The 23,826-nt window shown below is 42.7% G+C and overlaps 1 protein-coding gene across 2 annotated transcripts; it reads right to left on the bottom strand.

Annotated features, from left to right (window-relative positions):
• Positions 1–1,692: 1,692 nt before the first annotated feature.
• LOC147426495 (pentatricopeptide repeat-containing protein At3g53360, mitochondrial-like) lies at positions 1,693–4,560 on the bottom strand. 2 transcript variants are annotated; one of them, XM_086498795.1, is made up of 2 exons: positions 3,772–4,560; positions 1,693–3,603 (listed from the first exon to the last, which is right to left on the bottom strand). In XM_086498795.1, exons 1-2 carry the CDS (start codon positions 4,322–4,324, stop codon positions 2,303–2,305), a joined length of 1,854 nt encoding a protein of 617 aa, XP_086354921.1. In that variant the 5' UTR covers positions 4,325–4,560; the 3' UTR covers positions 1,693–2,302. The 2 variants fall into 2 exon arrangements, with proteins under 2 accessions (XP_086354921.1, XP_086354920.1); XM_086498794.1 differs by having other exon boundaries at positions 1,693–4,560.
• Between the last annotated feature and the right edge of the window lie 19,266 nt (positions 4,561–23,826).

The raw sequence follows: 23,826 nt of genomic DNA, 5'->3' as shown, positions 1-23,826 counted from the left end.
TGTTGACCAAGACATCAAGCATACGTTCAAGGCTCATTTTTGAGGCGTGACCCTTATCATTCATAAAAAGGGTAAATTTTCATCTATCCTTCATTAAGCTATATTTAGGCAAAAATTAGAAGGGCTACTTAAAGATTTTCCAATATCATCGAAGCCTTAAAAATTAGCCCTGCATACGTTGCTTCCAAATTGTAAAATTTGTGCTATCGAACTTCTTTATGTAGTAGTCTTCCCTTTTCGAAGCACTACTAACAGCCATAAGTCAAGAGAAATTGACCAAGGATTTTTGGCAAAAAGTGATAGGAGAATTTTGACAGAATTTCTCCTAGAGTAGAAGCAGAAACTCAAGACAAAGTGTCACGAGATCACTGGCTGCAAGCACTCAAATGTGCCGAGAACGCATATGGTCGACTCACGAAAAAAATCTGACAGTCTCCTCTATACGGGGAGAAAAATATCAAACCCAACAATACAAAATTAATGCATACACTGACAAAAGTAACCACCAGGCATAAGACTGACGTAACAAACTGTCATGTGGCCGCCAACTCAGCGTTAAAAGCAAAAGTGTCCGTCCAAATACATGACCTATGGCAAGGATACCAAAAAAGGGGTACTCCAGCAACCAGTATCACCGAAAGCGTCTCAACATTCGAAAACACCCCAACTCAAAAAAACCTCACGCAAACGACCTTCCAAAAGCTAAGTAGACTCAAGACTAACCATAGTCTCAAAAAGGGCTCTTTTCGGACCAAGTCTCATAAATGATCGGATAAATTGTCAAAAATTTGCTCCACACGATGTACAATAGGTAGTAATCGCAAGGCAACGTACATGAGAAATCACGCACAAACATACACAAATAACTGTTGCATGCATAAAACAAATCCCTGTGGGGATATCCGCTCTCAAAAGAGCTCAATAGCACTGTGTGTGCTCAAGAAAGTATGCATCTATCAACATTTGACCATCCGCACAAAAACTGTTGTCAAAATGACTGCCAAGAGTGCCTAAAAGGCGTTGTACCTATGCGTATCTAAAAACCTGTAAACCTATAAAACTCCACTTGTAATTATCTAGAACCCTAGATTGCTTCAGTCAAAGATTAGCATGCAAGATGTTTCAACCTATGAAACAATTTTGTATATGATAGAGCATAAGACCATAAGTAAATGCTAAGAAATTTAAAACAATCTCACATAAACTAATATGTCTCATGGCCTAGAGAGTCAACTAACAAAAAAATACTTGATAGAGTTGCAAAACATGCTTTGCATGCAATCTCTCTACACAAAAAATCGATGGACATTTGTAGGCATGTCTCACATGTAGACAAATCATAACGTGAAAGATAAGCCTTAGAATGATGGTAGTAACAAAAAACACATGGTCAAGATCGATTAAGAAGTCCTGCATACCTTGAATGTAAGAAAAAAGATTCCCAAGAAGTGTTACCTATGAATTCAAAGGTCTCTATAGAGTAACCTATTCTAAGCCGCTCAAAATAAGGTGGATAATGCACGGCCTACCAATAAATTGCGATGCGTATGTTTACATTATGTTTTTTTCTTGGATGTGGAAAGATCCCAAGGCTCCCTTGCATTCAAGTCTTGTGCTCAAGCTAGGAGACATCGTGTTTGCTTTTTGCTAGTCGTATGTTGTTTTCCAAGTGGGATTATTTGCAGGTTAACGTGGGACTGAAGTAGTTTAGAAATGTAGATAACAAATCTGTATGCTTGGGCTTGGTTACAACAACCACATCCAAAAAGTGTAGTATGACCCACTTCATCTAGGGTAAGGGGGCCAACTTAAGGCCACCTGAGCTCTCTGCCCAGCCACTCACGCTTCCATGCCTTAAAACTGGAGCAAAATGGGCTTTATTTTGGAGGTAGGTTGGTCCTCTCCATTGAGAAAGTTGTTCCCACAGTATGGCCCCTTGTGGGTGTGATGTGTAAAGCAAGTCCGGTAGTAAATACACAAAAATTTATCCCTACTACCTTCCCCGCACTGATGGTCTAAGAAAATTAATTACAAACCATCATTAGCTTGCTATGTGGCACAAATTGACAAAGCTCTTTCCAACGGTCCACTCCAAGAATTCCACAGTTTACTAAGGCTTTATGTAGGCCAGGGCATGATAGGTATCCATGGGTCCGGCAAGTGCTTGTATGAAGAGTTAGTTGTTTTGTGTATAACTATATACATAGTGCACAAATGGATTACTACCTTTACACAAAAATATCATTGGAACGCATCACCCCTAAGTCTCTTCACATACCCATCTTCATCCATTTAGTGTTCTTCACTCCCCAATCCTACCAAGCAAAATAGGGTTGATCAACCTCATGGATTTGCACTGTATTACCTGGCGCACACAGCTTTTTGGTCCATCGTTGGCAATGCTGTCAAAACATTGTTCTGCTATATAAGCATTACCATGTGCTTTACACTGATTCAGCAAAGATGTCCATGCAACAACGGCAGACTCTTCTGGCATACCCTGCAACAAATCAGCAGCCTCCTTCAGCTGGCCTGCCCGACCAAATAACTCGACCAGGCAGTTTCTGTGTTCAGGGGTTGGCTTGATGCCATAGATCGTCTGCATAGTATAAAGGTGATGGCTTCCTTGATTTACAAGCCCAAGGTGATAACACGCAGAGAGAAGACATACATAAGTAACTGAATTTGGCTTTATGCCTTCTTGCACCATGCCATTGAAGCACTCAAGAGACAGCTCATTTTCACTGTGTTGCACATATGCTGAGATAATTGTGCTCCATGTGACAACACTTCGCTGTGGCATTCCTTGAAAAACGGAGCAAGCGTCTGCCAAGCTGCCACATTTCGCAAACATGTCTATTGCAGTGTTCTTCACCTGCATGTGAGAATCCCAGCCCGTGTCGACTACATGGGCATACACAAGCAAGCTAAGAATCAAAGCCGTCATATTTGTACAGGATCTCATTGCATAGAAATAAGTAACATGATTTGGTTTTACGCCGCCATGCAACATTCTACCGAACAGCTCTAAAGACTCCTGATCCCTTCCATATTGTGCATATGCTGAAATCATTGAGCTCCATGTAACCACACACCGATTGTGCATAGCATCAAACAGCATGCGAGCATCCTCAAGGCTTCCGCATTGGCCATATGTAGCAATGAGGCAATTTTGTATTTGCCTATCTAACTGATAGCCACTTTCAATAATGTGAAAGTGAATGCATTTTGCCATGTCCAGGTCAGAGCAGGCTTTGAGTGCACAAACAAACGTCACAATATCTGGCTTTAAACCTCGTTGCAGCAGATCCAAGTACAAACAAAAAGCCTTAGCTTGATCTCCATGCTCTGAGTACATCCCTATCATTGCACTCCATGCCGCCAAGCTTCTGTTTGGAAGCTTATTGAAAAGCATCAATGCATACTCTAATTTTTGAGAAATCGAGTCAGGTTCATGGTTTTCACAACAAAAATTACCTATGCTTCTGGCATTTGCAGCACCTACTAAGCTCAAAAATGTCACATTGTCAGGAACAATGCTCTCTTCTTGCATTTTCTGACAAAGCTCAAAGGCCTTATCATCATGCCCATTACAAGAATAGCCTGCAATCAGAACATTCCATGTGACTACATCTCTCTTCGGCATTTTCTCAAAAACCATGTGCGCATCTTCAAGACATCCACACCTAACATACATGTCAATAAGGGTGTTCCCAACATGCAAGACAAGCTCAACGCTACTTTCGATGGTGTGTGCATGAACTAGTTTACCTTCACGCGAAGCAGCTGTGGCAGCACATGCTTTCAAGACTGCAACAAACATATGGGCATCTGGTCTTAAACCTTGCCTTTGTAGCATTGACCGGTACAATTCGATAGCTTTTGATCCTTGGCCTGCGTTGGTATGAGCCAAAATAATTGCACTCCACATGTAGACATCTGGGTTGGACAGAGAATTGAACACCTTGTCGGCATCATCCAAGTTGCTGCATGCAGCATACATACGAATTATGTAAGTGGCCAAGATGGCGTCACACTCTGCTTTCCTTTTCACAATGGAGCAATGTAGCTCTCTGCCTAGTCTTGCAATCCTCCAGTCTATGGACCATTGCAAAAGAGGGGAATACAGCTTGTGAGAACAGGGGGACCCCTGCTGATTTGCGAGCTCAAGGGCATGGATCGCCTCCAAAAAGTGGTCTCTTTGAGGAGATTTTGTGCTAGATTCAAGGGCTGCAGTTATGGAGACGTTCGAGGATCTCATGAAATCTTGCGACCTGAGATAGGAGTCGGGCAACGGCGGGAGCCCACCTGCTGCAGAGGGCATCCTTTCTTGACCATCCTACTTCTGCGCCAATCAGACCTTGCAAGCAGCTCTACTGCAGTCAATTTCGCCATCAGCGCTTCTGAGGACCTGTGGCAGCGTTCAGCTGCCATCCTTCCAAGCATTCTGCAGCGAGAACCTGAAATACACACGGAATGGCTCTCACCATTCCGTAAGGTTAGAGAGGCAGAGAACAAGAAGAGAATTTTAACGTTAGGAAGCTATCCGAAGTGACCTTAAAGACCGACGAGGAGAGTTGAACTCAGACCTGTTCAATAAATAAGGGCTAATTGGCATAGCTAATCTACCACATTTGGGTCATAGAAAAGTGATGCCATTTCCTTCTTTCTTATTAGCCCCCAAACCCCCCCCTCCCCCCTCCCCCCTCTCTGTCAGAGTTTTAGTGTCACGGGAAACTATCCCAAGAGACCTTAAAGATTTATCCAACGAGGAGAGTTGAGTTAGAGCGAGAGAGAGAGAGAGATGTGAAGTGCACATGAGGCCATTCTTTCTAAAAAAAGTGCAACAAATTGATGCGAACTTTTCACCATCTCTCACATATGCATCCGTTTGTGCATCTGTTCGATAAAAAAACAATTTGTTTCGTTCGACCACGTCCTGTGTGCACATGTGTCGTGAAGAAGAGCAAATCACATCACTACTAGACATTCCACTATTCGATGCAAGCGCTTGCGTACATGTGTGTGTGAAGGGAAAAAGATTCATACATAAGCACTTGTGTAGCATATGTGTGTGTGTGTGTCTGAAGGAAAAAGCTATGAAATTGTTGCAATTTTGTATAGCATGTGTACATGTGTGTGTGTATGTGTGTGTGTGTGTGTGTGTGTGTGTGTGAGAGAGAGAGAGAGAGAGAGAGAGAGAGAGAGAGAGGAGGAGGAGGAGGAAGAAGAAGAGCTTACCTTGCAGTCTCGTTGGAAAGAAGTTGAAGAACCAGAAGCAAAACGATGCTCTGGTGTGTGGTTGTCGCGATCGCATTTGGGGGGGGGGGGGCTTGTTGGTCAAGTGTTTAACATTCGTCCAAAAAAAGGTGGACCACATTAATTAAAATTGGCCGAACGTTGGGAGTGGCCGTCACGTGGCCGTGTGCACGTGCGTGCGCGCGCACACACACACACACACACACACACACAGAGAGAGAGAGAGAGAGAGAGAGAGAGAGAGAGAGAGAGAGAGAGAGAGAGAGAGAGAGTCTACTACTTTGCACTTTGCCTTTTGCGAGAGATGGAGACTGAGAGGTAGAAAGAGAAGAGGAGGAGGTAGTTATTCTTGTGAGGAACTAAACCTTGAATGAGATCAAAAGCTCAACACTCAAGTATGGTATGGTGTAGATGCTAAAACTTGTAAAGGGCATAATATGCATACACAAAGGGGCTCTTCCCTAGTGTCCCAATGCTCCGTCTTGCATCGAAGGGATTTTGAGCGAAAGTCTCAGTTGGATTGTTAGTATAGTGCACATTGTACGCAAGAGAATAGGCTCTCCTTTAATAGGAGAGTATGGTCTCCTTTATTAGGGAAAACAATCTTTTGTGATTGGTAACATTATGTGGGAAGTGTAATGCATAAAGTGCAAGTCTTCAAAGTTTGTTTATGTCATGATACATTTGTGAGGAAAAAAGAGTAATTGAGAGGGACAAAGGAGAGGGGGACGGGGTTATTATCGAAAGGTGGTCCAAACCAGTTGGTTGCCTGCTTTGTCACACCTTCGGTGATAGTTCGTAGACAAAGAGAGAACGGTGCAGACAAATACATGAAATGCACACATACATCTCATTATAAATTTTTTGACCCGCCCAAAGGGCAAAGGCCATAGTGATGTGTTCCCTTTTTGCTAACAAAAAAGGGCAGATTTTTTTAAAAATATTCATTTTTTTTAATTGGATGATGCAAGTAGAAGATACTCATTGCAAGGACAATCAAATATATTTGGATCTCTTGAATCATGCAAAGAAGATTTGTAAACTGCTCCCACCTACTTCTACTATCTCCATGGATTTGTTGTCTCGTTCACTCTTTTCCAAAGCAAAGGGAAGCCATTGTTACGCCCTAGCTATCCCCCCCCCCCCGAGTTGCACCTTTCTCCCCGAATTGCCTACTCCAACCCACCATCGCTTGCTCTCCTTCACCCCTCTCTCTCTCTAGTCTTCGCCTTCTCCTTGCCCTTGCCACCTGCACTCCACTGAACCTGCTCATGTACAACACAAGAAGAGGCAGCTTCTGCGTTTGCGAGGGGAAGGCAAAGAGAGACAGAGAGAGGCTCGACACAGAAGGGGAGACTTGCTACTTTCCCCCACCCCTAACTTGAACCTTGCCTTTGCCCTCTTTCCGTGAGTAATAACAAGCTACTCAAGGTCACGTGGATGCTCCCTCTGAGAGAAACAAACAGACCATGGTAGCTGCAGCGCCTTCCATCCATTCCCACGCCATTAGCCATCCACCTCCTCCTGCCATTTAGTTTCGTTTGCGGCGCGCTAGCCCCCATCCTCCCATCCATTTGTCCCTTCATTGGTGGTCGCCATTGATGCCCTAGATGACTCTCTCTCTCTCTCTCTCTCTCTCTCTCTCTCTCTCTCTCTCTCTCTCTCTCAGGTGCTAGTGTACAAAGTGGAGAAAAACTATAGCCATGTCTGTAGTGTCTGTCCTGGTCTCTCTCTCAAGACATGAAAGGAATGATGCACGCAGTGTAATATCTAACTTTACCAAATGATTTTCTCATATTAAACTGATCATTTAATATGGGAATTTAAAAGGGGAACAAGAATTAGGATATAGATATGTGCTTCTAGACCTATCTCAACAGGGGACCAAAAGGAGAAATGGCTTCATCTCAATAGGGGTCCAAAAGGAGACGGTCTACCAAAGAGCAATGTGCAATAAGTGCTTCTAAATTTACCTCAGCAAGGGACCAAGAGGAGAGATGGTTACATCTCAATAGGGGTCCAAAAGGAGGTAGTCTATCAAAGAGCAACATGCATCTAATGGAGCTTAAAATACCTTAGGGTTAGCTTCATTAAAGACCTCCAAAAATTAGTGTTAAAAAGTCCTTTGACCTTAGGCAACAAGCTAGGGCTGACCTTGAGGTGGGAACCCTACCCAAGCATGAGGTGCTTGTCGCTTGCTAACTAAAGTGCTTAAAATGTTTGTAGGAACCTCGCCCAAAGCTTGAGGTGATTTTTATGCTTAAAATGACTAAGGTTCTTGAAGTGTTCAATTCAAAGATAAACTCTCCAGAGGAATCAATGGTTTTTATGCTTGATTGACTAAGTGCTTGAAGTGTTAATTGAGACCAAATGACTTAAGAAGCATAAAAGACACATGGCAAACTTCTCCACATGTGGCCCTCATGATGTGCTTGAATCCTATTGGATAGGCTTTAAAGGGGTCCAATGAGAGTTTAGATGCATAAACATAAATAATTAAGTTCTTTCTCTCAAAGAGAAAAAAGAGGACACATGTCCCAAATGATATAATTAAATATTACGAGAGAGAGAGAGATGGAGAGAGGGGAGAGAGGTGTGGACCAAGTATGAGAGGGGGGTATACTCTCCCACACACACACACACACACATTCTCTCATGGTGTGAAGTGCAAAGTGCAAGAGCTCCATCTCCTTCTCCAAGCTTGTTGAGAAGTTGAGAGCCTATACCAACACTCTTGGCTATGGAATGCAAATCCAACCAAGAGCCATGCTTCAATGCTTAAGCTTTCCATCTTCTTCATCTTCATTACTATGCTATTATGCTATGCTAAGCAAAAAGAGTGATGATAAGTGAGGAACTATTTCTTTCTCCTATGAATGTTCTTCTTCCTCTTCCCTACCCTCATTCCCCGCTAGGTCTCTTCACCTTCGAAGGTGTTTGAGGCCTTGGGACTGGGGGATATTTCTAGGCGAGAAGTTTCCGGCGAGCGCTTTTTAGGAATCAGGTGAGCAGTTTCCTAAAAAGATTCTCTCTTCCTCTTTGTGGACTATCTCTATCTCTCTCTTTAAGAGAGAGAGAGAGAGAGAGAGAGAGAGAGAGAGAGAGAGAGAGAGAGAGAGAGAGAGAGAGAGACAGTCAAAGGTATGGAAGCTAGACAAATTGTTTCAAAAACAATATAGACAAGGGTCTTAAAACAAGAACTCCCATTAATAATAAAAAAGTTACATTTTATTAAACTTGCATTACATAAACAAGAAGTGTTCATCTTCTGGAAGGCCCGGTTTTAGTAGTTGATGTGCTCCCTTCGATTGGCATATTTAGATTCACCACATTGCTTAGCTGCTGCCTCATTTCCTCCTCATCCTCCTGTGATGAGCCCAATTTTCTTCCAGCAAGAGAAAGCTAGTTGTCCAGTCTCGTTCAAATTGATTAAGCTCTGCATATTGAGTTCCTTGCGGCATTGATAGAGGCGATACACGTTGATGGTTGCCTTGAGAGCCTGACGAAACCAGTCGGCTCCATACAATGCCTCTCTGTTTGGAATGGCTTCCATGGCATCCCACGCAGACTTTATTTTACTCGCAAGATCGTCGGACATCGTGAAAGAAGGAGAGGTGTGCTAGGAAGCTATTGGCAAAAGCTATTCCAGATGTGTTGTGCAATGGCAGGTAAGCCACGCTTATTTACAATCATAGTTATGTGTACACTTATAGTGCTAACAAAAACTGCATGCAGTTCTATGCAGTCACTACGTAGATTCTTGGGCTCTCTATCAGGAACAGGGCAGATGAACCCCAACCTGAGATTAGGTGGCGTACGTTTGGTGTACATGGCCTTTCCCTTACACACTAGGCCACATGCAGCTAGCACGAGTGGGGTTCCTTTATGGAACCAATGGGATAGTGACCTTGTGGATGCTGCATTCCTTCTGGCATCCGAGTTTCTTTTGGTGGATGGCATGATTATGGCAACATGTCGCGCAGAACATCTTTCCATTGTCACTTCGAAGGCAGAGGGAGCTGGTTTCCAGCTGTTGAGGATATTGTACTTACGGCTACCAGAGGCTAATTGTACGACTATTCAGGACTATTTAGAGAGGGTATGTTGTTTTTTTGTTTTGATAATGAATAGTAACTTCAATGTTCGTGGGTCAAAAAATAATGTTTTACTTGCTCCCCGCAGGTTGGTACTTTGTTGCTAGCCATTTTTTCACCCCCTAGAACTGGTGAGTGTCGGCTTCCGAGGTACGATCGAGCGGATGGAGAGATTGCAGCAAATGTACGTGGCTTCTCTGCAGATGACGACATGTTATGGGAGAAGCTACGAGGATCAGATTCCACACAGTGGACGCTTGATCGTATGGGCCGGCTTTATCGTAGAGGTGTTGAGAGGAGTCCAGCGTTTGCCAGGTGGTAGAATTTTTTTATTAGCTATTTTTATTGTTCCTATAAAATTATAGGTATATTAAATCTAAAGGTAACTTTTTTTTTGTAGATGGCTACTAGGTACCTTCACAGACATGGGAGATGCTGTGTTGGATTGTTTTGCAGGAGTTGGGACATTGGCAGCACAATGTTTACTACTACGTAGACATTGCATCAGTTGTGAGAAGGATTGGGCAGTTTTCAGTGCTTGTTTGGAGCCAGCTCAGTGTCTACCTTCCGATTTAGGCTCGACATTGATGTTTCATAGGAGTGTCAGAGCTCAGGTAACTGAGCAACCGCAGTAGGTGTCCGAGCAGCTTCATCCGCTTGACCCACCGTTCCCGACACCACTCAGTAGTCAGGGCAGGGCAGTAGCAGCACCATATCCCACTTTCACAGCCCCATTTTTGGCATGGCGTGCAACTGGAACGTCTCCCAGTGCATTCATTGCCTCCACATCTGAGGCCCCACTCGGGGTTGATCCATTGCCTCTTTCACTACCTGCAACCCCCCCCACATATAGTTCATACCCTTTGCCATTTGGAGTAGTTCCCCCACCATTTGGTGCACTGCCCCCGTTGGCACGACCTTTGTTTCCTCCCAGAGGATATGGTCCCCCACCGCCCTTCTTTCCTCCACGTCACCCATGATGTATCACCCCCCATATGTATTTACTTTGGATGCAATGGAACTCATAGATTTGGGGTTTGCTATTTGAAATAGACCGTAATTGTGTGTGAGGAACTTCTATTTCTCTTATTAATAGTGTATTGAATGATTCGCCGGTGTTTTTTGTTTGAATGTAAGTTGGTCGTGAAATGACAATCAAATTTTAGTTGGAGAGAGAGAGAGAGAGAGAGAGAGAGAGAGAGCGAGAGAGAGAGAGAGAGAGAGAGAGAGAGAGAGAGAGAGAGATGGGTAGATTGTCCCTTCTTTTGAGAATCCGCTCGCCCGATTCTTAAAAAGCGCTCGCCAGAAACTGCTCGCCCAGAAATCGCGTCCGGTGGGACTGAGGCTTAAGATAGTTAATGCTTTTTTCAAAGTTTATGTTATGCTTGTGATACATGAAGCTTTCCATCTTCATAGCATCACCAAGGTCACAAGGAACACAAAGATTGTATTGTACCAAGTCTCTCTTGATGGGAGAATCTATAATACAAACACCTTTCGGAGGGGGGATTGGTTCCAAGTAAATCTGGTCCTCAACTATTGTCATGTTCTCTAATACTCTCTCTCTTGCAAAAGTATTGTTCATGCCAAGTTAATTAAGTACCATGTTTATGTTGCTACCATCAATTAAGTTCACCCTCTATGTTCTCAAAGTAATCCCACAAAAATGCTAACTCTAATTCCCTTAATTCCGCTATTCTCAAATTTTATAGGCCATTTTCATTACATTGATATCAGAGCATTGGGTTTCTCTTTTCTTGCTTAAGAAGAGAGGTCCTTAAGTAGCCTATTAATGGTTGATTTTGTTAATTATACTAGAGTAAGTGGGACTGGGATCTATTATCGGTTTTGTTTAGCCCACTAAGTGGGATATGGTGCACACCTCTCGGGAGCTTTGGTCTTAATAATGGGGTCTTTTTAAACTTGCCTACGGCTTTACCATTATTGAGCCATAAGAAGTCCAAAAGGAGCTATCCCTCGGCATAACTGCTATGTTAGACCCACCCCACTACTCTGTATAATTAACCAATTCCGGCCATAGTTATTCTCTTAGAGAATACAAGAGGAGAGGACATTGCAAAACTTACCCAGCATGGTGAAGGTCCCAAAAGCTCTCTTTTCTCACCTATGATGGCACCTTTGGTGCCACTGACAAAGTATTGGCCTTCATCCAGCAATTTGATGCGGCCTTTGGAGACGAGGGCTTCATGGAGTCCTCAAAGCTACACCATGTAGCTATGCACTTCCAGAAATCTGCTCGTAATTGGTGGGCTAGCCTTCGTGGCAGCGGCGAGGCCCCAAAGACATAGAAAACTCTACAAGTTTTCATCATGAAGCAATTCCTTGCAAGTGATGCAAAGGAAAAAGTGCTTACCGAATGGTGAAGCTTGAAGCTACTCTTCAACAAGTTTAATGTAGACAAGTTTTGGGACTTACATCTCAAAGTTACAGTCTTTCAAAGGATAGACTTCACTGAAAAAAAAGCAACAATTTTGTGTGGTATTACCTGAAGAAATGGCCGAGTATGTCAACTCTCACAATGGCCTAGCACTATCACTGAAGTCATCCACCACACTATGGTTGCTTCAAGGATCAATTTCCAACAAGGGGCGATAAGAAATTTCAAGCCCAAGGAAAACAAGGATCGAAATGAAGCTAAAGGAAGGGAAGAGCAATGCTTAAAACTCTTTCCAAGGCAACACCAACACCAACAAGAAGAAAGGATCTTACAAAGGTAAAAATAAGCTCTCCTTGAAGAATTAGAGGTCTTTCATAAAGACCATAAATGCTTTAAGTGTGGGGAGCAAGGACATGGTTATCATTCTTACCCCAAATGAAATGTACTCAATGCACTCCTAGAGCTTCCATGGTTGAAGCTCCAAAAGAGGATACTCATTGCAAAGGCTCATTCCTCTCCTATGCTTGGAGAAAGGTAAGGGAACATGACACCTTCACCTTGTTTGACTCTGGCTCTACTCACAACTTCATATCAACGGAGTTGGCCACCAAGTTGGGCTTTTGAGATGGGAGATACTATAACTGCTAACACAACTTTCAAGGGATAGCAAGCCTCAGTTACTCCCTTGATTGAGAAGTTGAGGCTTCATGTCCAAATCTACGTCGACAAAGAAGAATTTTTTTAATCTCTCCTCTCCAACATGAGAATGCTATCCTAGGGGCACCATGGTTCAACCGCATGGCTGCCAACATAAAGTTCCCTGAAAGGAGAATCTACTTCACCTATAAGAAAAAGAGCATGTATATAGATGCTAATGATTCAGGGAATACCATATCCCTGCGTATATGATTTTTGTTAGAGAATCTGTAAATGATTCTAATGTTTTCACAAGTAACAATAAAGGGAATAAAGAGGAATTAGAGTTGTCTAATTTCCTAAATGGATTCCAAGATGTTTTCATTGATGACATCCCTAGTGAGCTACCTCCAAAATGAGGGGACGATGAACATGCAATAGAGCTTCTGCTAGGAAGCTCACCGCCTTATAAACCTCCTTATTGCATTTCACAAGCTCAACAAGAGGAGATCATGAGGCAGGTGCATGAATTGGTGGAAAAAGGGATGGTGAGGCCTAACTCCTCTCCATTTGTTCACCAATACTTTTAGTGCAAAAGAAAGATGACACATATCACATGTGTGCTGACTATAGAGCACTAAATAGGATCCCTATTTTAAAAAAAAATCTTATGCTGCTACGGGTAGAAGATCTATTTGATAAGTTACAAGTTTTGTCCTGGAAAATGCTCTAGCCGCATTCAAACTCACAATGGATAAAAATCTTCAGGCCACTCAAATTCTCTTGAGGAGTATAAGTGACACCTCCAGGGAATCTTTCAAGTTGTGAGAGAGAATAAGCTTTTCATTAATCAAAAGAAAAGTGATTTTTTCCTACAAGAGATTCAATATTTAGGTCACATTATCTCTCAAGATGGTATTTGTATGAATCCATCAAAGTTGGAGGTAATAAAAGCATGGCCTAATCCAAGGAATCTACATGAGCTAAGAAGCTTTATTGGTATGTGTGCATACTATAGATGTTTCACAGAAAAAATCTCTCAAATAGCAAGACCATTGCATGACTTAACAAGGAAGAATGTTAAGTACTCATGGACTGCTAAAGGACAAAATGCTTTTGACAATCTCAAAGAGAAGATTACCTCCCAACCAGTCCTTATGCTTCCGGATCTCTCAAAGCCATTTGAGGTCCAATATGATGCTTGTGGTGATTGACTTGGAGCAGTTTTGCTTCAAGAAGGGCATGCCATAGCATATGAGAGCCGAAGGCTCAACGCTGATGAACGAGTCTTGGACATATGCGAAAAAGAGCTTTTAGTTGTTCTACATGCCCTAGACACATGGAAGCACTATCTCTTGGGGGCTCCATTCATCCTACGAATGGATCATAAAGCCTCAAGAAATTCATGACGCAAACCAAGCTCTCCGAAAAACAAACGAGGTGGGCAAATTTTCTTTTGCAATTAAATTTCATATTGCTTACATTGCTGGCAAGCACAATCAAGTGGTCGATGCACTTTCACAATGGCCAAGGGTAAATGTGGCTTCTATAGCAACTCACAATGATCTATCTTTTATGATAGATGAGTATGCTACTTACCAAGACTTTAAGTAGGTAATTATAGCCTTTACATTAGGGAAAAAAAAAAGAACCATTCACATTGAAGGATGGTTATCTTCCAAACGGCAATAGGCTATGTGTTACTCACCAACATAATAAGAAAGTCATGTATGACTCCCATGCTTCTCCTTATGCCGAGCAAAGAGGGATTCCATAATCTACTCTTCGAGGAGTAAAAATGTATTCTATTGGTATACCATGAAAACTAAACATACAAGAGTATGTTTCAAAATGCGTGGTATACCAAAAAATGATATTTGATCGAGGGAAGCAACTTGGATTGTTTCAATCGACAGGCTTAGCAAGAAAACACACTCTATGCGTGTCAAAAAGACTATTAAGGCACATCAAATGGCAACCCTCTTTAGATCTCAAATTTTCAAGTATCATGGCTTGCCAACATCCATAGTGTCGGACAAAGATCCTAGAATGACCACTAGTTTCTAGAAGAGTCTCTTTGAAAATCTAGGAAGTAGATTAAATTTCTCTTTTGCCCTATCATCCACAAATGGATGACCAAAGTGAAATAACTAATCTAACGATTCTTGAATCTACTAAAATCCTATGTCATGGAAGTAGATGAAAATTCTCAATGAGAGAAGTACTTATCTCTTATAGAGTATGCGTACAATGAGATTGTACATACTTCTATGAGGAAAGCTCCTTTTGAGGTTAAAGAGGGAAGATCCAAAGGTCCCTTACTACTTAAAGTACATGGGAAGATCTTCGCTACTGATGAATATAGCCAAGACTCACAAGAATCTTTTCCAAAGATTAAAAGAGGCTATATCCAGCTCAAAGCAAAGGAAAAAGGGTTGCTACTAATAAGCATAGAAGAGCCTTAGCCTTTAAAAAAATGATTGGTTCTTGCTAAAGTTTCTCAAAGCTCATCTAAGGCATACTACAGGCAAGAATCCTACGAGCCACCAAGAGTATTATGCTAACCTAGCAAAAAGATACTATGGTCCTCTCTTTTATAAATTCTTAAGCCAATCAATGAGATCGCTTATTAGTTAAAGTTGCCCAACATTGGCTCATTCACAATGCTAACCATGTGAACCTACTCAAGCCTTACAAAGGAGAGCCACAAAAAGAACTAATAATGAAGGACTCGCCAGAGATCGAAGATCAAGAAGAGGTGTTGCAGTCCGAATCGATTCTTTGACACGAAAACAAGGTACTAAGAAACGGTAATGTTATCCAGTGATATCTTGTTAAGTTAAAGAATTATCCTTTTAAAGATGCTAGATGGATGCAAGGAACCTAGCTTAAGGATAATATGAACCTTGTCAATGCTTACAATGCTATACTAGAGTAAACAAATGAAAATGCATTTTAAATGAACAATGTTTTTGTCTTATAAGACTCATTCTCTTTCTTTTATTGTGCACAAAATTTAAGAAGTATGCATGCTTAGGATCATGTTTGTGGTGACGACGTCTCCCAAAAACCAAGTAGAACTTGTCACTTTAGTTTGGAAGTATGATATGGACTAAAGAGTAGACATGCTTGTGGCAACTAAGTCTCCCAAGCACCAAAAGGAGAAATGGTTGCATCTTAATAGGGGTCCAAAAGGAGACGGTCTACAAAAGAGCAATGTGCAATAAGTGCTTCTAGATTTACCTCAGCAAGGGACCAAGAGGAGAGATGGTTACATCTCAATAGGGGTCCAAAGGAGGTAGTTTATCAAAGAGCAACGTGCATCTAATGGAGCTTAAAAGACTTTAGGGTTAGCTTCATTAAAGACCTCCAAAAGTTAGTGTTGAAAAGTCCTTTGATCTTAGGCAAGCTAGGGATGACCTTGAGGTGGGAACCCTACCCAAGCATGAGGTGCTTGTGGCTAACTAAAGTGCTTAAAATGTTTGTGGGAACCTTGCCCAAATCTTGAGGTGATTTTTATGCTTAAAATGACTAAGGTTCTTGAAGTGTTCAATTCAAAGATAAACTCTCAAGAGGTATCAATGGTTTCCATGCTTGATTGACTAAGTGCTTGAAGTGTTCAATTCAAATCAAATGACCTAGGAAGCATAAAAGACACATGGCAAAATTCTCAACATCTGACCCTCATGATGTGCTGGAATCCTATTGGATAGGATTTAAAGGGGTTCAATGAGAATTTAGATGCATAAAAATAAATAATTAAGTTCTTTTTCTCAAAGAAGAAAAAGAGGACACATGTCCCAATGATATAATTAAATATTACTAGAGAGAGAGAGAGAGAGAGAGAGAGAGAGAGAGAGAGAGAGAGAGAGAGAGAGAGGTGGACCAAGCATGAGAGGGGGGTATAATCTCCCGCACACACACACACACACACACACACACACACACACACACATTCTCTCATGGTGTGAAGTGCAAAGTGCAAGAGCTCTATCTCCTTCTCCAAGCTTGTTGAGAAGTTGAGCGCCTATACCAACACTCTTGGCTATGGAATGTTAATCCAACCAAGAGCCATGCTTCCATGCTTAAGCTTTCCATCTTCTTCATCTTCATTACTATGCTATTATGATATGCTAAGCAAGAAGAGTGATGAGAAGTGAGGAATTATTTCTTTCTTCTATGAATGATTCTTCTTCCTGTTCCCTACCCTCATTCCCCGCTAGCTCTCTCCACCTTCGAAGCATCTTGAGGGCTTGGGATAGTTAATGCTTTTTGCAAAGTTTATGTTATGCTCATGATGCATGAAGCTTTCCATGTTCATAGCATCACCAAAGTCACAAGGAGCACAAAGATTGTATTGTACCAAGTCTCTCTTGATGGGAGAATCTATAATACAAACGCCTTTTGGAGGGGGGACCACGGCTCCAAGTAAATCCGGTCCTCAACTATTGTCATGTTCTCTAATACTCTCTCTCTTGCAAAGTATTTTTCATGCCAAGTTAATTAAGTACCATGTTTATGTTGTTACCATCAATTAAGTTCACCCTCTATATTCTCAAAGTAATCTCACAAAGTGCTAACTCTAATTCTCTTAATTCCACTATTCTCAAAGTTCATAGGCCATTTCCATTACACGCAGTGCCATTAGTTGTGTAGGTCTCTCTCTCTCTCTCTCTCTCTCTCTCTCTCTCTCTCTCTCATGACATCTAACACTCTCACGATAAGAAAGGTGCAGCACGATTTGACGAAGAATGCTATCCATATTGAGGAATCAATGGATGCCTTGAGGCCACCTTGGTTTTGGAGCTAGACATCAGCCACAGATGAGAAAAGGTGCTTCTATATTAGGCTGCTATTGATATTGTGTCCAAACTCCAGTTGGCATGTTCCGCCTCTTCTCTCACCATATTAAATCTACATTAGATAGAGTACGCATGCACTCGTTGTCTTCCCTGATCACCATTTGCTAGATTTTAATGACTCTGCGCGTTGAAGGTGACCCTACACGCTTTCTCCTTCTCGAGTAGCTTCCAAATTTATAGAAACAAATTCAAGTGGCCTTGCCTTGAATCATGATCTCCATGATAAAGAAGGTGGGTGCATGTACTGCCAATTGGATGCATCCTTTGGTGCAAAAATTTCTTGTGCACAAGAAGGTCAAGCATAGCTGAAGTTGCACCCTATCTAGCGGTATTCACCACAAGCCCCAACACTTAAGCACCTATCTAGCCGTGTCCACCACATTCCCCAACACTTACACACATGTCTCAAACTGCCAGTGACTACCAAACTTAACTCTCAAGTTGGCTACTTCTTGTGCTACCTTCAAGTGGAGCATGATGGAGTAGCTGTAGCAATAGCTGAGTTTGAGCCTTGCTCTGTGGCCAGTTTTGGGAGGCTTGGATCTCATACCCACGAAGATGAAGCCCAAGATGGGCAATAGAATGTACCGGAGGCAAGTGGGTTGAATACGAAGCGAGACATGAATCAGATATTCGCTTGGGGAACTGATGAGAGAGAGAGAGAGAGAGAGAGAGAGAGAGAGAGAGAGAGAGAGAGAGAGAGAGAGAGAAGTTTTTCCTCCTTTTACTTCCTCTAGATTTTAGATCTCATATGTCATTTCCATAAGGTTTCACCATGACACCCTCTCCATTTGCCATCCACCTCCTCTTGCCATTTAGTTTCGTCTGCGGCACACTGGTCCTTATCCTCACCTATCTTCCATCCACTTGCCCCTTCACTGGTCCACATATTGACAAAGGCACCCCCTGCGCCGGCGAATGCCCCCAGTCATCTGCGCATGTCTGAGAGAGATGTAAAGCGCACATGAGACGTTCAAACGTGCGTCCGATGGCAAAATGAACGCACCCTACTAGTTGTCACTTTGCACACATGAGGGCTTCAACCAGTGTTCGTTGCAGTTGACATATTGTTGATGTTGAAGGGGTAGAGCATGGAGGAACCAGGGAGCTCCACGTCAGTGTGTAGCAGCTTTTGCAGACCTGCAAGTGATTTAGACTAGCTCCCACCATGCGAACGCATGGAACGTTTGGTGAACGTGATGAAAGGGGGGGGGGGGTCCATTGCAGTAGCAACGGTGGATACCCATTTCTCTGCGTGTAGGGGCATGGTGGGCCTTGCTGAGCTGGAGCACCCTTTTTCACCGAACGCAGGGCACGAATGTTGCATGTGCACAACACAAGAGATAGTGACACAGTATCTTCAACCCCTATGCACCACCACCCTGAGCTTTCCCTTTCAAAAAGTGAGACATCTGGACCTCTCGATCTTTAACCTTTCGAGCAAAAAAATCATCTTTGATGATTCTAGTCAAAAGTAGCCAGACATAGTGGCACATACTACAGCTCCACCTGACGATGAGCGACCTCAATTGAGTGACAAAGAGAGGCCTTGCTCTCACGCGTCAGAAAATTTAGGTGGGCCGTCTGCGAGAGAGAGAGAGAGAGAGAGAGAGAGAGAGAGAGAGAGAGAGAGAGAGAGAGAGAGAGAGAGAGAGAGAGAGAGAGAGAGAGAGAGAGAGAGAGAGTTCTTGCCTCCTCAAAGTCCTTGGCTGTAATCAACAACAAAGATTGGGAGAGCGGATCTGTCAAAGATCCTCTTTATTTAAGCTTTTTTCAGTATCGTACATACATACTACTCGGCCTCTTTCCCAAAAGTCAATTAATTAGCCTCCGAAAATTATAAATGGCAACCCCTGCCTTCGGGCCTCACTCTACACCCATTTGCATCTCTCTCACCACTTTTGCACTGACAGCATCTCTCTCTGTCTCTCGTCTCCATCCTCCAACAGATTATCCATTTCTCTCTGACCCCCTTCTCTCTGACCCCCTTCACCCTCACTAGGGGTCTCTCCTGCATATGAACACAAAGAAAGAGAGAGAGCAAGTCCTACACTCGGTGCCTCACCTATAGAGGATTTCAATAAAGACAAAGCGAGTGAGAGAGGTAGCTTGGCCTCCCATACATGCTTCAACACCACGCGTTCACAATCGACACCAAAAAAGAAAAAATCCTCCCTGTCTCGAGTGTCGATTGGAACTAATTTGCACTCGAAAAAATCTCCCTCAATCCGCGTGCTCGTGTTGACGCATGGCGATTCTCTCACTATCTCCATCTCTCTTGACGCCATAGTGTGATTTTCTTTCCACAAATCTGTTAATCAAGCATGTCAAAAAAATTGGCACACCTATTTCTCTATACAAGCTGTTGCTCATTCTTCGCAAATTCACAAGGAAACCAGGGCCTTGTGCAGAAACAACAAATGCAAATGAGAGAGAGACTCTCTGTGCCTTCTCGCCCTAGAGTCACAAGAGAGATAGAGAGAGGAATGGTTTTGTTTCGCGATGGATGGAGAGAGAGAGAGAGAGAGAGAGAGAGAGAACCCTGCCTCACTTTGTCTTGTTTTTTTGCTAAAAGCGATATGATTTTTTTTTAACGTACATCAAAACGTCATGGTTTCCACAACACGATATGTTTGAATAATTTGGTATTTGAATCATTTCATGTAGATTCACTACCTTTCATTGGATGAGATTGCTTTTGCAATGTGTGAGTGTTATGACTATGTTATTATCGCAGGCCTAGTGATTTTATCACTTGTTTTTACCCAAGATGATTCCACATGCCTACAAAATTAAGCTTTGATGATTGCATCCACAAAAAAACTGTCTCTTTGTATTCACCTAAAAAATAGACCAATAGTATCTTATCCTTCCATTTGGGCATATCCTACGATTGATGCAGAAACAAAATTATGGACGAAAAACTCATCAAATAATTTTTTTGCCTTCAAAAGTTATTACCAAAACTATTGCAAAATTCAACCTTTCTTTTGAAGGGCCTAAGGCATTAATCTCACCATGCAGATACCAATTGTGTCAACTAAATACAAAATCATGCATAATACGGCTCATATTCAAAATACAAAAACAAGTGAATGCATGTGTAGGAGGGCCTCAATCTTCTATACTATTCTATTATGAAGAAGGGAATTCAGAAAGCCTCATGGCCTAAAAAGAGGCTTGCATTGTCCTACACCATTTGTTGTTGGATGATGGATGGGAGGCCGGCTTTGGGAGTGAAGAAGCTGAAGATACTCCTCGGCATAGGAAGTTGCCCCGACCAAACTGCACTAAAAACTCATCATTTTTTGCCTTCAAAAGTTATTACCAAAACTATTGCAAAAATTCAACCTTTCTTTTCAAGAGCCTATGACATTAATCTCACCATGCAGATGCCAATTATCAACTCCGTACATAATACGACTAATATTCAAAATACAAAAAACAAGTGAATGCATGAGTAGGAGGGCCTCAACTCTACATCTTAATATATACTACTCTATTATGGAGAAGGGAATTCAGGGAATCCACATGGCCTAAAAAGAGGCTTGCATTGTTCTACACCATTTTGTTGTTGGATGATAGAGGGGAGGCCGGCCTTGGGGAGTGAAAAAGCTAAAGAGACTCCTTAGCAAAGGAAGCTGCCCTGATCAAACTGCACAATAGAGGGAGGTTATATTCCATGTGCGGCCGCACATAGATCGCATTGAAGAGCTGAGAGAAAGAGAGCCTTACAACAAGGACTTGAGATATATATATATATATATATATATATATATATATATATAGAGAGAGAGAGAGAGAGAGAGAGAGAGAGAGAGAGAGAGAGCTTACTATTGTAACAAAGAGAGAGGGAGGGAGGGAGATTCCTTGCCATGGCCACCAGAGAGGAGGGGATCACTTTGCATCCACTAGCCAAATAGGAAGGGAGTAGTTGGTCATCAAGAGAGTGCTTGTTACCCACCGGCATCCACTTCTAGTAGTCATGGGTGTGCTTGTCGGTCCAATAGGAGGGTAAGAGTGATCGTCGATGAGAGGCGCACTCTAACTGGAACATTCAAGGGCTAGTTGGCTAAGCATGGGTGCCCAAGTGTGAGTGGGCGAGCTCATATAAAAGTCACATAAAATTAAAAATCACTCATTTTCTCATTTGTGTAATTGAAGAGTGCTCTTGCTCCATCTCCATCTTCTTCTTCATCTCCTTGTGTGTGTGTGTGCGCGTATGCGAGAAGAGAGAGAGAGAGAGAGAGAGAGAGAGAGAGAGAGAGAGAGAGAGACTGAGCATTACGACGGCACGGTGGCAGAGAGATGGTTGAGCACGGCACGACAGTAGCTCCCTCTTCTTCGCGGCGAGAAATCCTCCAGGAAGGCGAGCATAGGGCGGTGAGTGACACACCCTTGCTCTCTTGAGCTTGCTAGATTAATCTGGTTGTGTGCTTGCAGCCATTTATGGCTTGCACATAGTGTACGGCAAGTCCTTTGCTTTGACACGTGCGACAGATGTGCACATTTTTGGTGCCGTGCCGGGGAGATGCCCTGCACTAAGCTCGAATAGCATTCTATGTTGCTTTGTGGTGCAATTTGAGATGTAGGAAAGGTAGAGAAATAAGGAGTGTGGCTATTAAGAAGGATTTGTGAACTTTGTTTTTGCTGCAGTGTACTGTTTTCTGCTAATAAGGTGTTGCAATGTACTATTTTCTGTTGATAAGGTGTTAGAATTAAGGTATTAGATCTATAATGGTAGATCTGTAAGGTGCAGTAAGTAGATATGTTACTTGATTAGTTGTTGTAGTACTGTGTTAGACAGTGTGTAACAGTAGCTCTATTAGTTGTAAGTAGGTACGTTAGGTGTGTGTGCACGTGCACCACGCGATCGCAGCGACCTTATCCCAAAAATAAATAAATAAATAAATTTTAAAAAAACTATTTATTTAAAAGGAAGGACCGGGATTGGAAACATTCCCCAAGCCCAAGCCCAAGCCCAAGCCCAAGCCCAAGCTCAGGCCTCAGTCACCCTTTGGACTTACTTATTTTAGCCTCACACGCCTAAGTAAAAATTAACCTTTTTGAGGACCATCGGAGCTTCGGGTAACTGAACGCTGTAAAGCGCACCACCACCCCCTAAGCGATACGCTCGTTTCAAGCTATCACACGCTCTAATGCAAAAACCGATCGTAAAAAGACATTAAAAAACATAAAAAAATGAGTGAAAACGGGGTGCAAAACGCTTGAAAAATCAAGCAGTTAACCTTCGAGGGTATTCGCCAACGCTTGTAGGAAGGCACATGCATCTACGCTCTGGTCATGTGCTAGAGGCTGAGCAACTAGCGAGCACTTCGACTTACGCGGGTTCTCAATACCCACCTACCTTAGGTTCCGGGCCCTTAATAACAAGGACCCAAGGTAGTACAACCTAAGACCCAAACATGGCGGTTAGTGACTCTTCATTTGACTACAATATTATGGAAGGGCATCTTACACCAAACCCCGAGCAAGTAAACAAAAATGTACCTATCTAGGCCCCATAGCCTATATCTAGTGTGTTTGGTCGTTTTATAGAAACCTTTAGTAGAGCTACTTGCTCTGAACTTGCGGCTAGTGAAGTTAATGAAGGTGAGGGAGAGGTAGGTTTGCCTTCGGTATCTCAGGGAGAGCCTATACTCCCCAAGAGTGTCCACATCGATATCCTACTCCCTGCTTTCATGGAAAAACCTGCAAAGCAATCACTCCTCGAAGTTCTACTACTCGACGGTAGGAGTCTTGCAGAGGTGCAAGAAGTTGAGAGCTATATGCAAGCGGCTAGGGAGAGGGAAATGGAGAGTTTCCTAGAACAATGCCGAGCCATGAAGGGAAAGACCCCTAGGACAACATGCATGGTAATCGAGCAATTGAGTGCTTCTGAGTTAGTAGGCAATGTGGGTCAAACACTACGGCTACGATACCTATTTCGATGATGAGTACAAAAGTACACCTTGGACCTTGTTTGTTAGCAATGCACCGCTACCTAGTAGCACAGTGCCCCCAACAATACCTACAGGTGTGCATCAAGCCTATGTACCTATCGCACCTCATGTCCATGTAGCTCCCACACCCCCAATTATGCCAAGGGCTTACATTCCACAATGGAATTATCCGAGCTCTTACTCAAGTGGGGCCATACCATTTAGCAATAACATGTCGTATTCGGCATCGACTATGCCTGGGCCACACCTATGAACTTTGGACCACCACGTGGTACACCACCATACGAGGTATGGGACCCGAGGGCCGCGTGTATGCCTAGGCCAAGGCCAATTCCCATCCCACATGTAGTTCCAGGAGCGCATGCACCTGCAGCCACTATACCTGCTTATTTAGGAGATTTGGTAGCATTTGCTCAAACCATCGATCGATTTATTGCTGAGAATATGTATAATACGCCTAATAGAGAGCCTAGAAGTAAGACAATACAAATAGCCAAGCTCACACAAAAATTTAGTGGAGACGGGGATGTGAGAAAGCATATCGAAGTGTTTGAACAAATATGCGATTCTCTAGGAGAATACAATGACTTGCATAAGAGTATTTCTTTAAGCCT

Source organism: Adiantum capillus-veneris, chromosome 24, assembly GCF_014529385.1.
Source record: "Adiantum capillus-veneris isolate H3 chromosome 24, ASM1452938v2, whole genome shotgun sequence".
In the NCBI taxonomy this organism is placed as follows: Eukaryota; Viridiplantae; Streptophyta; class Polypodiopsida; order Polypodiales; family Pteridaceae; genus Adiantum; species Adiantum capillus-veneris.
The sequence above is the reverse complement of the archived record's forward strand: the minus strand, read 5'-3'. Positions and strand labels throughout refer to the sequence as shown.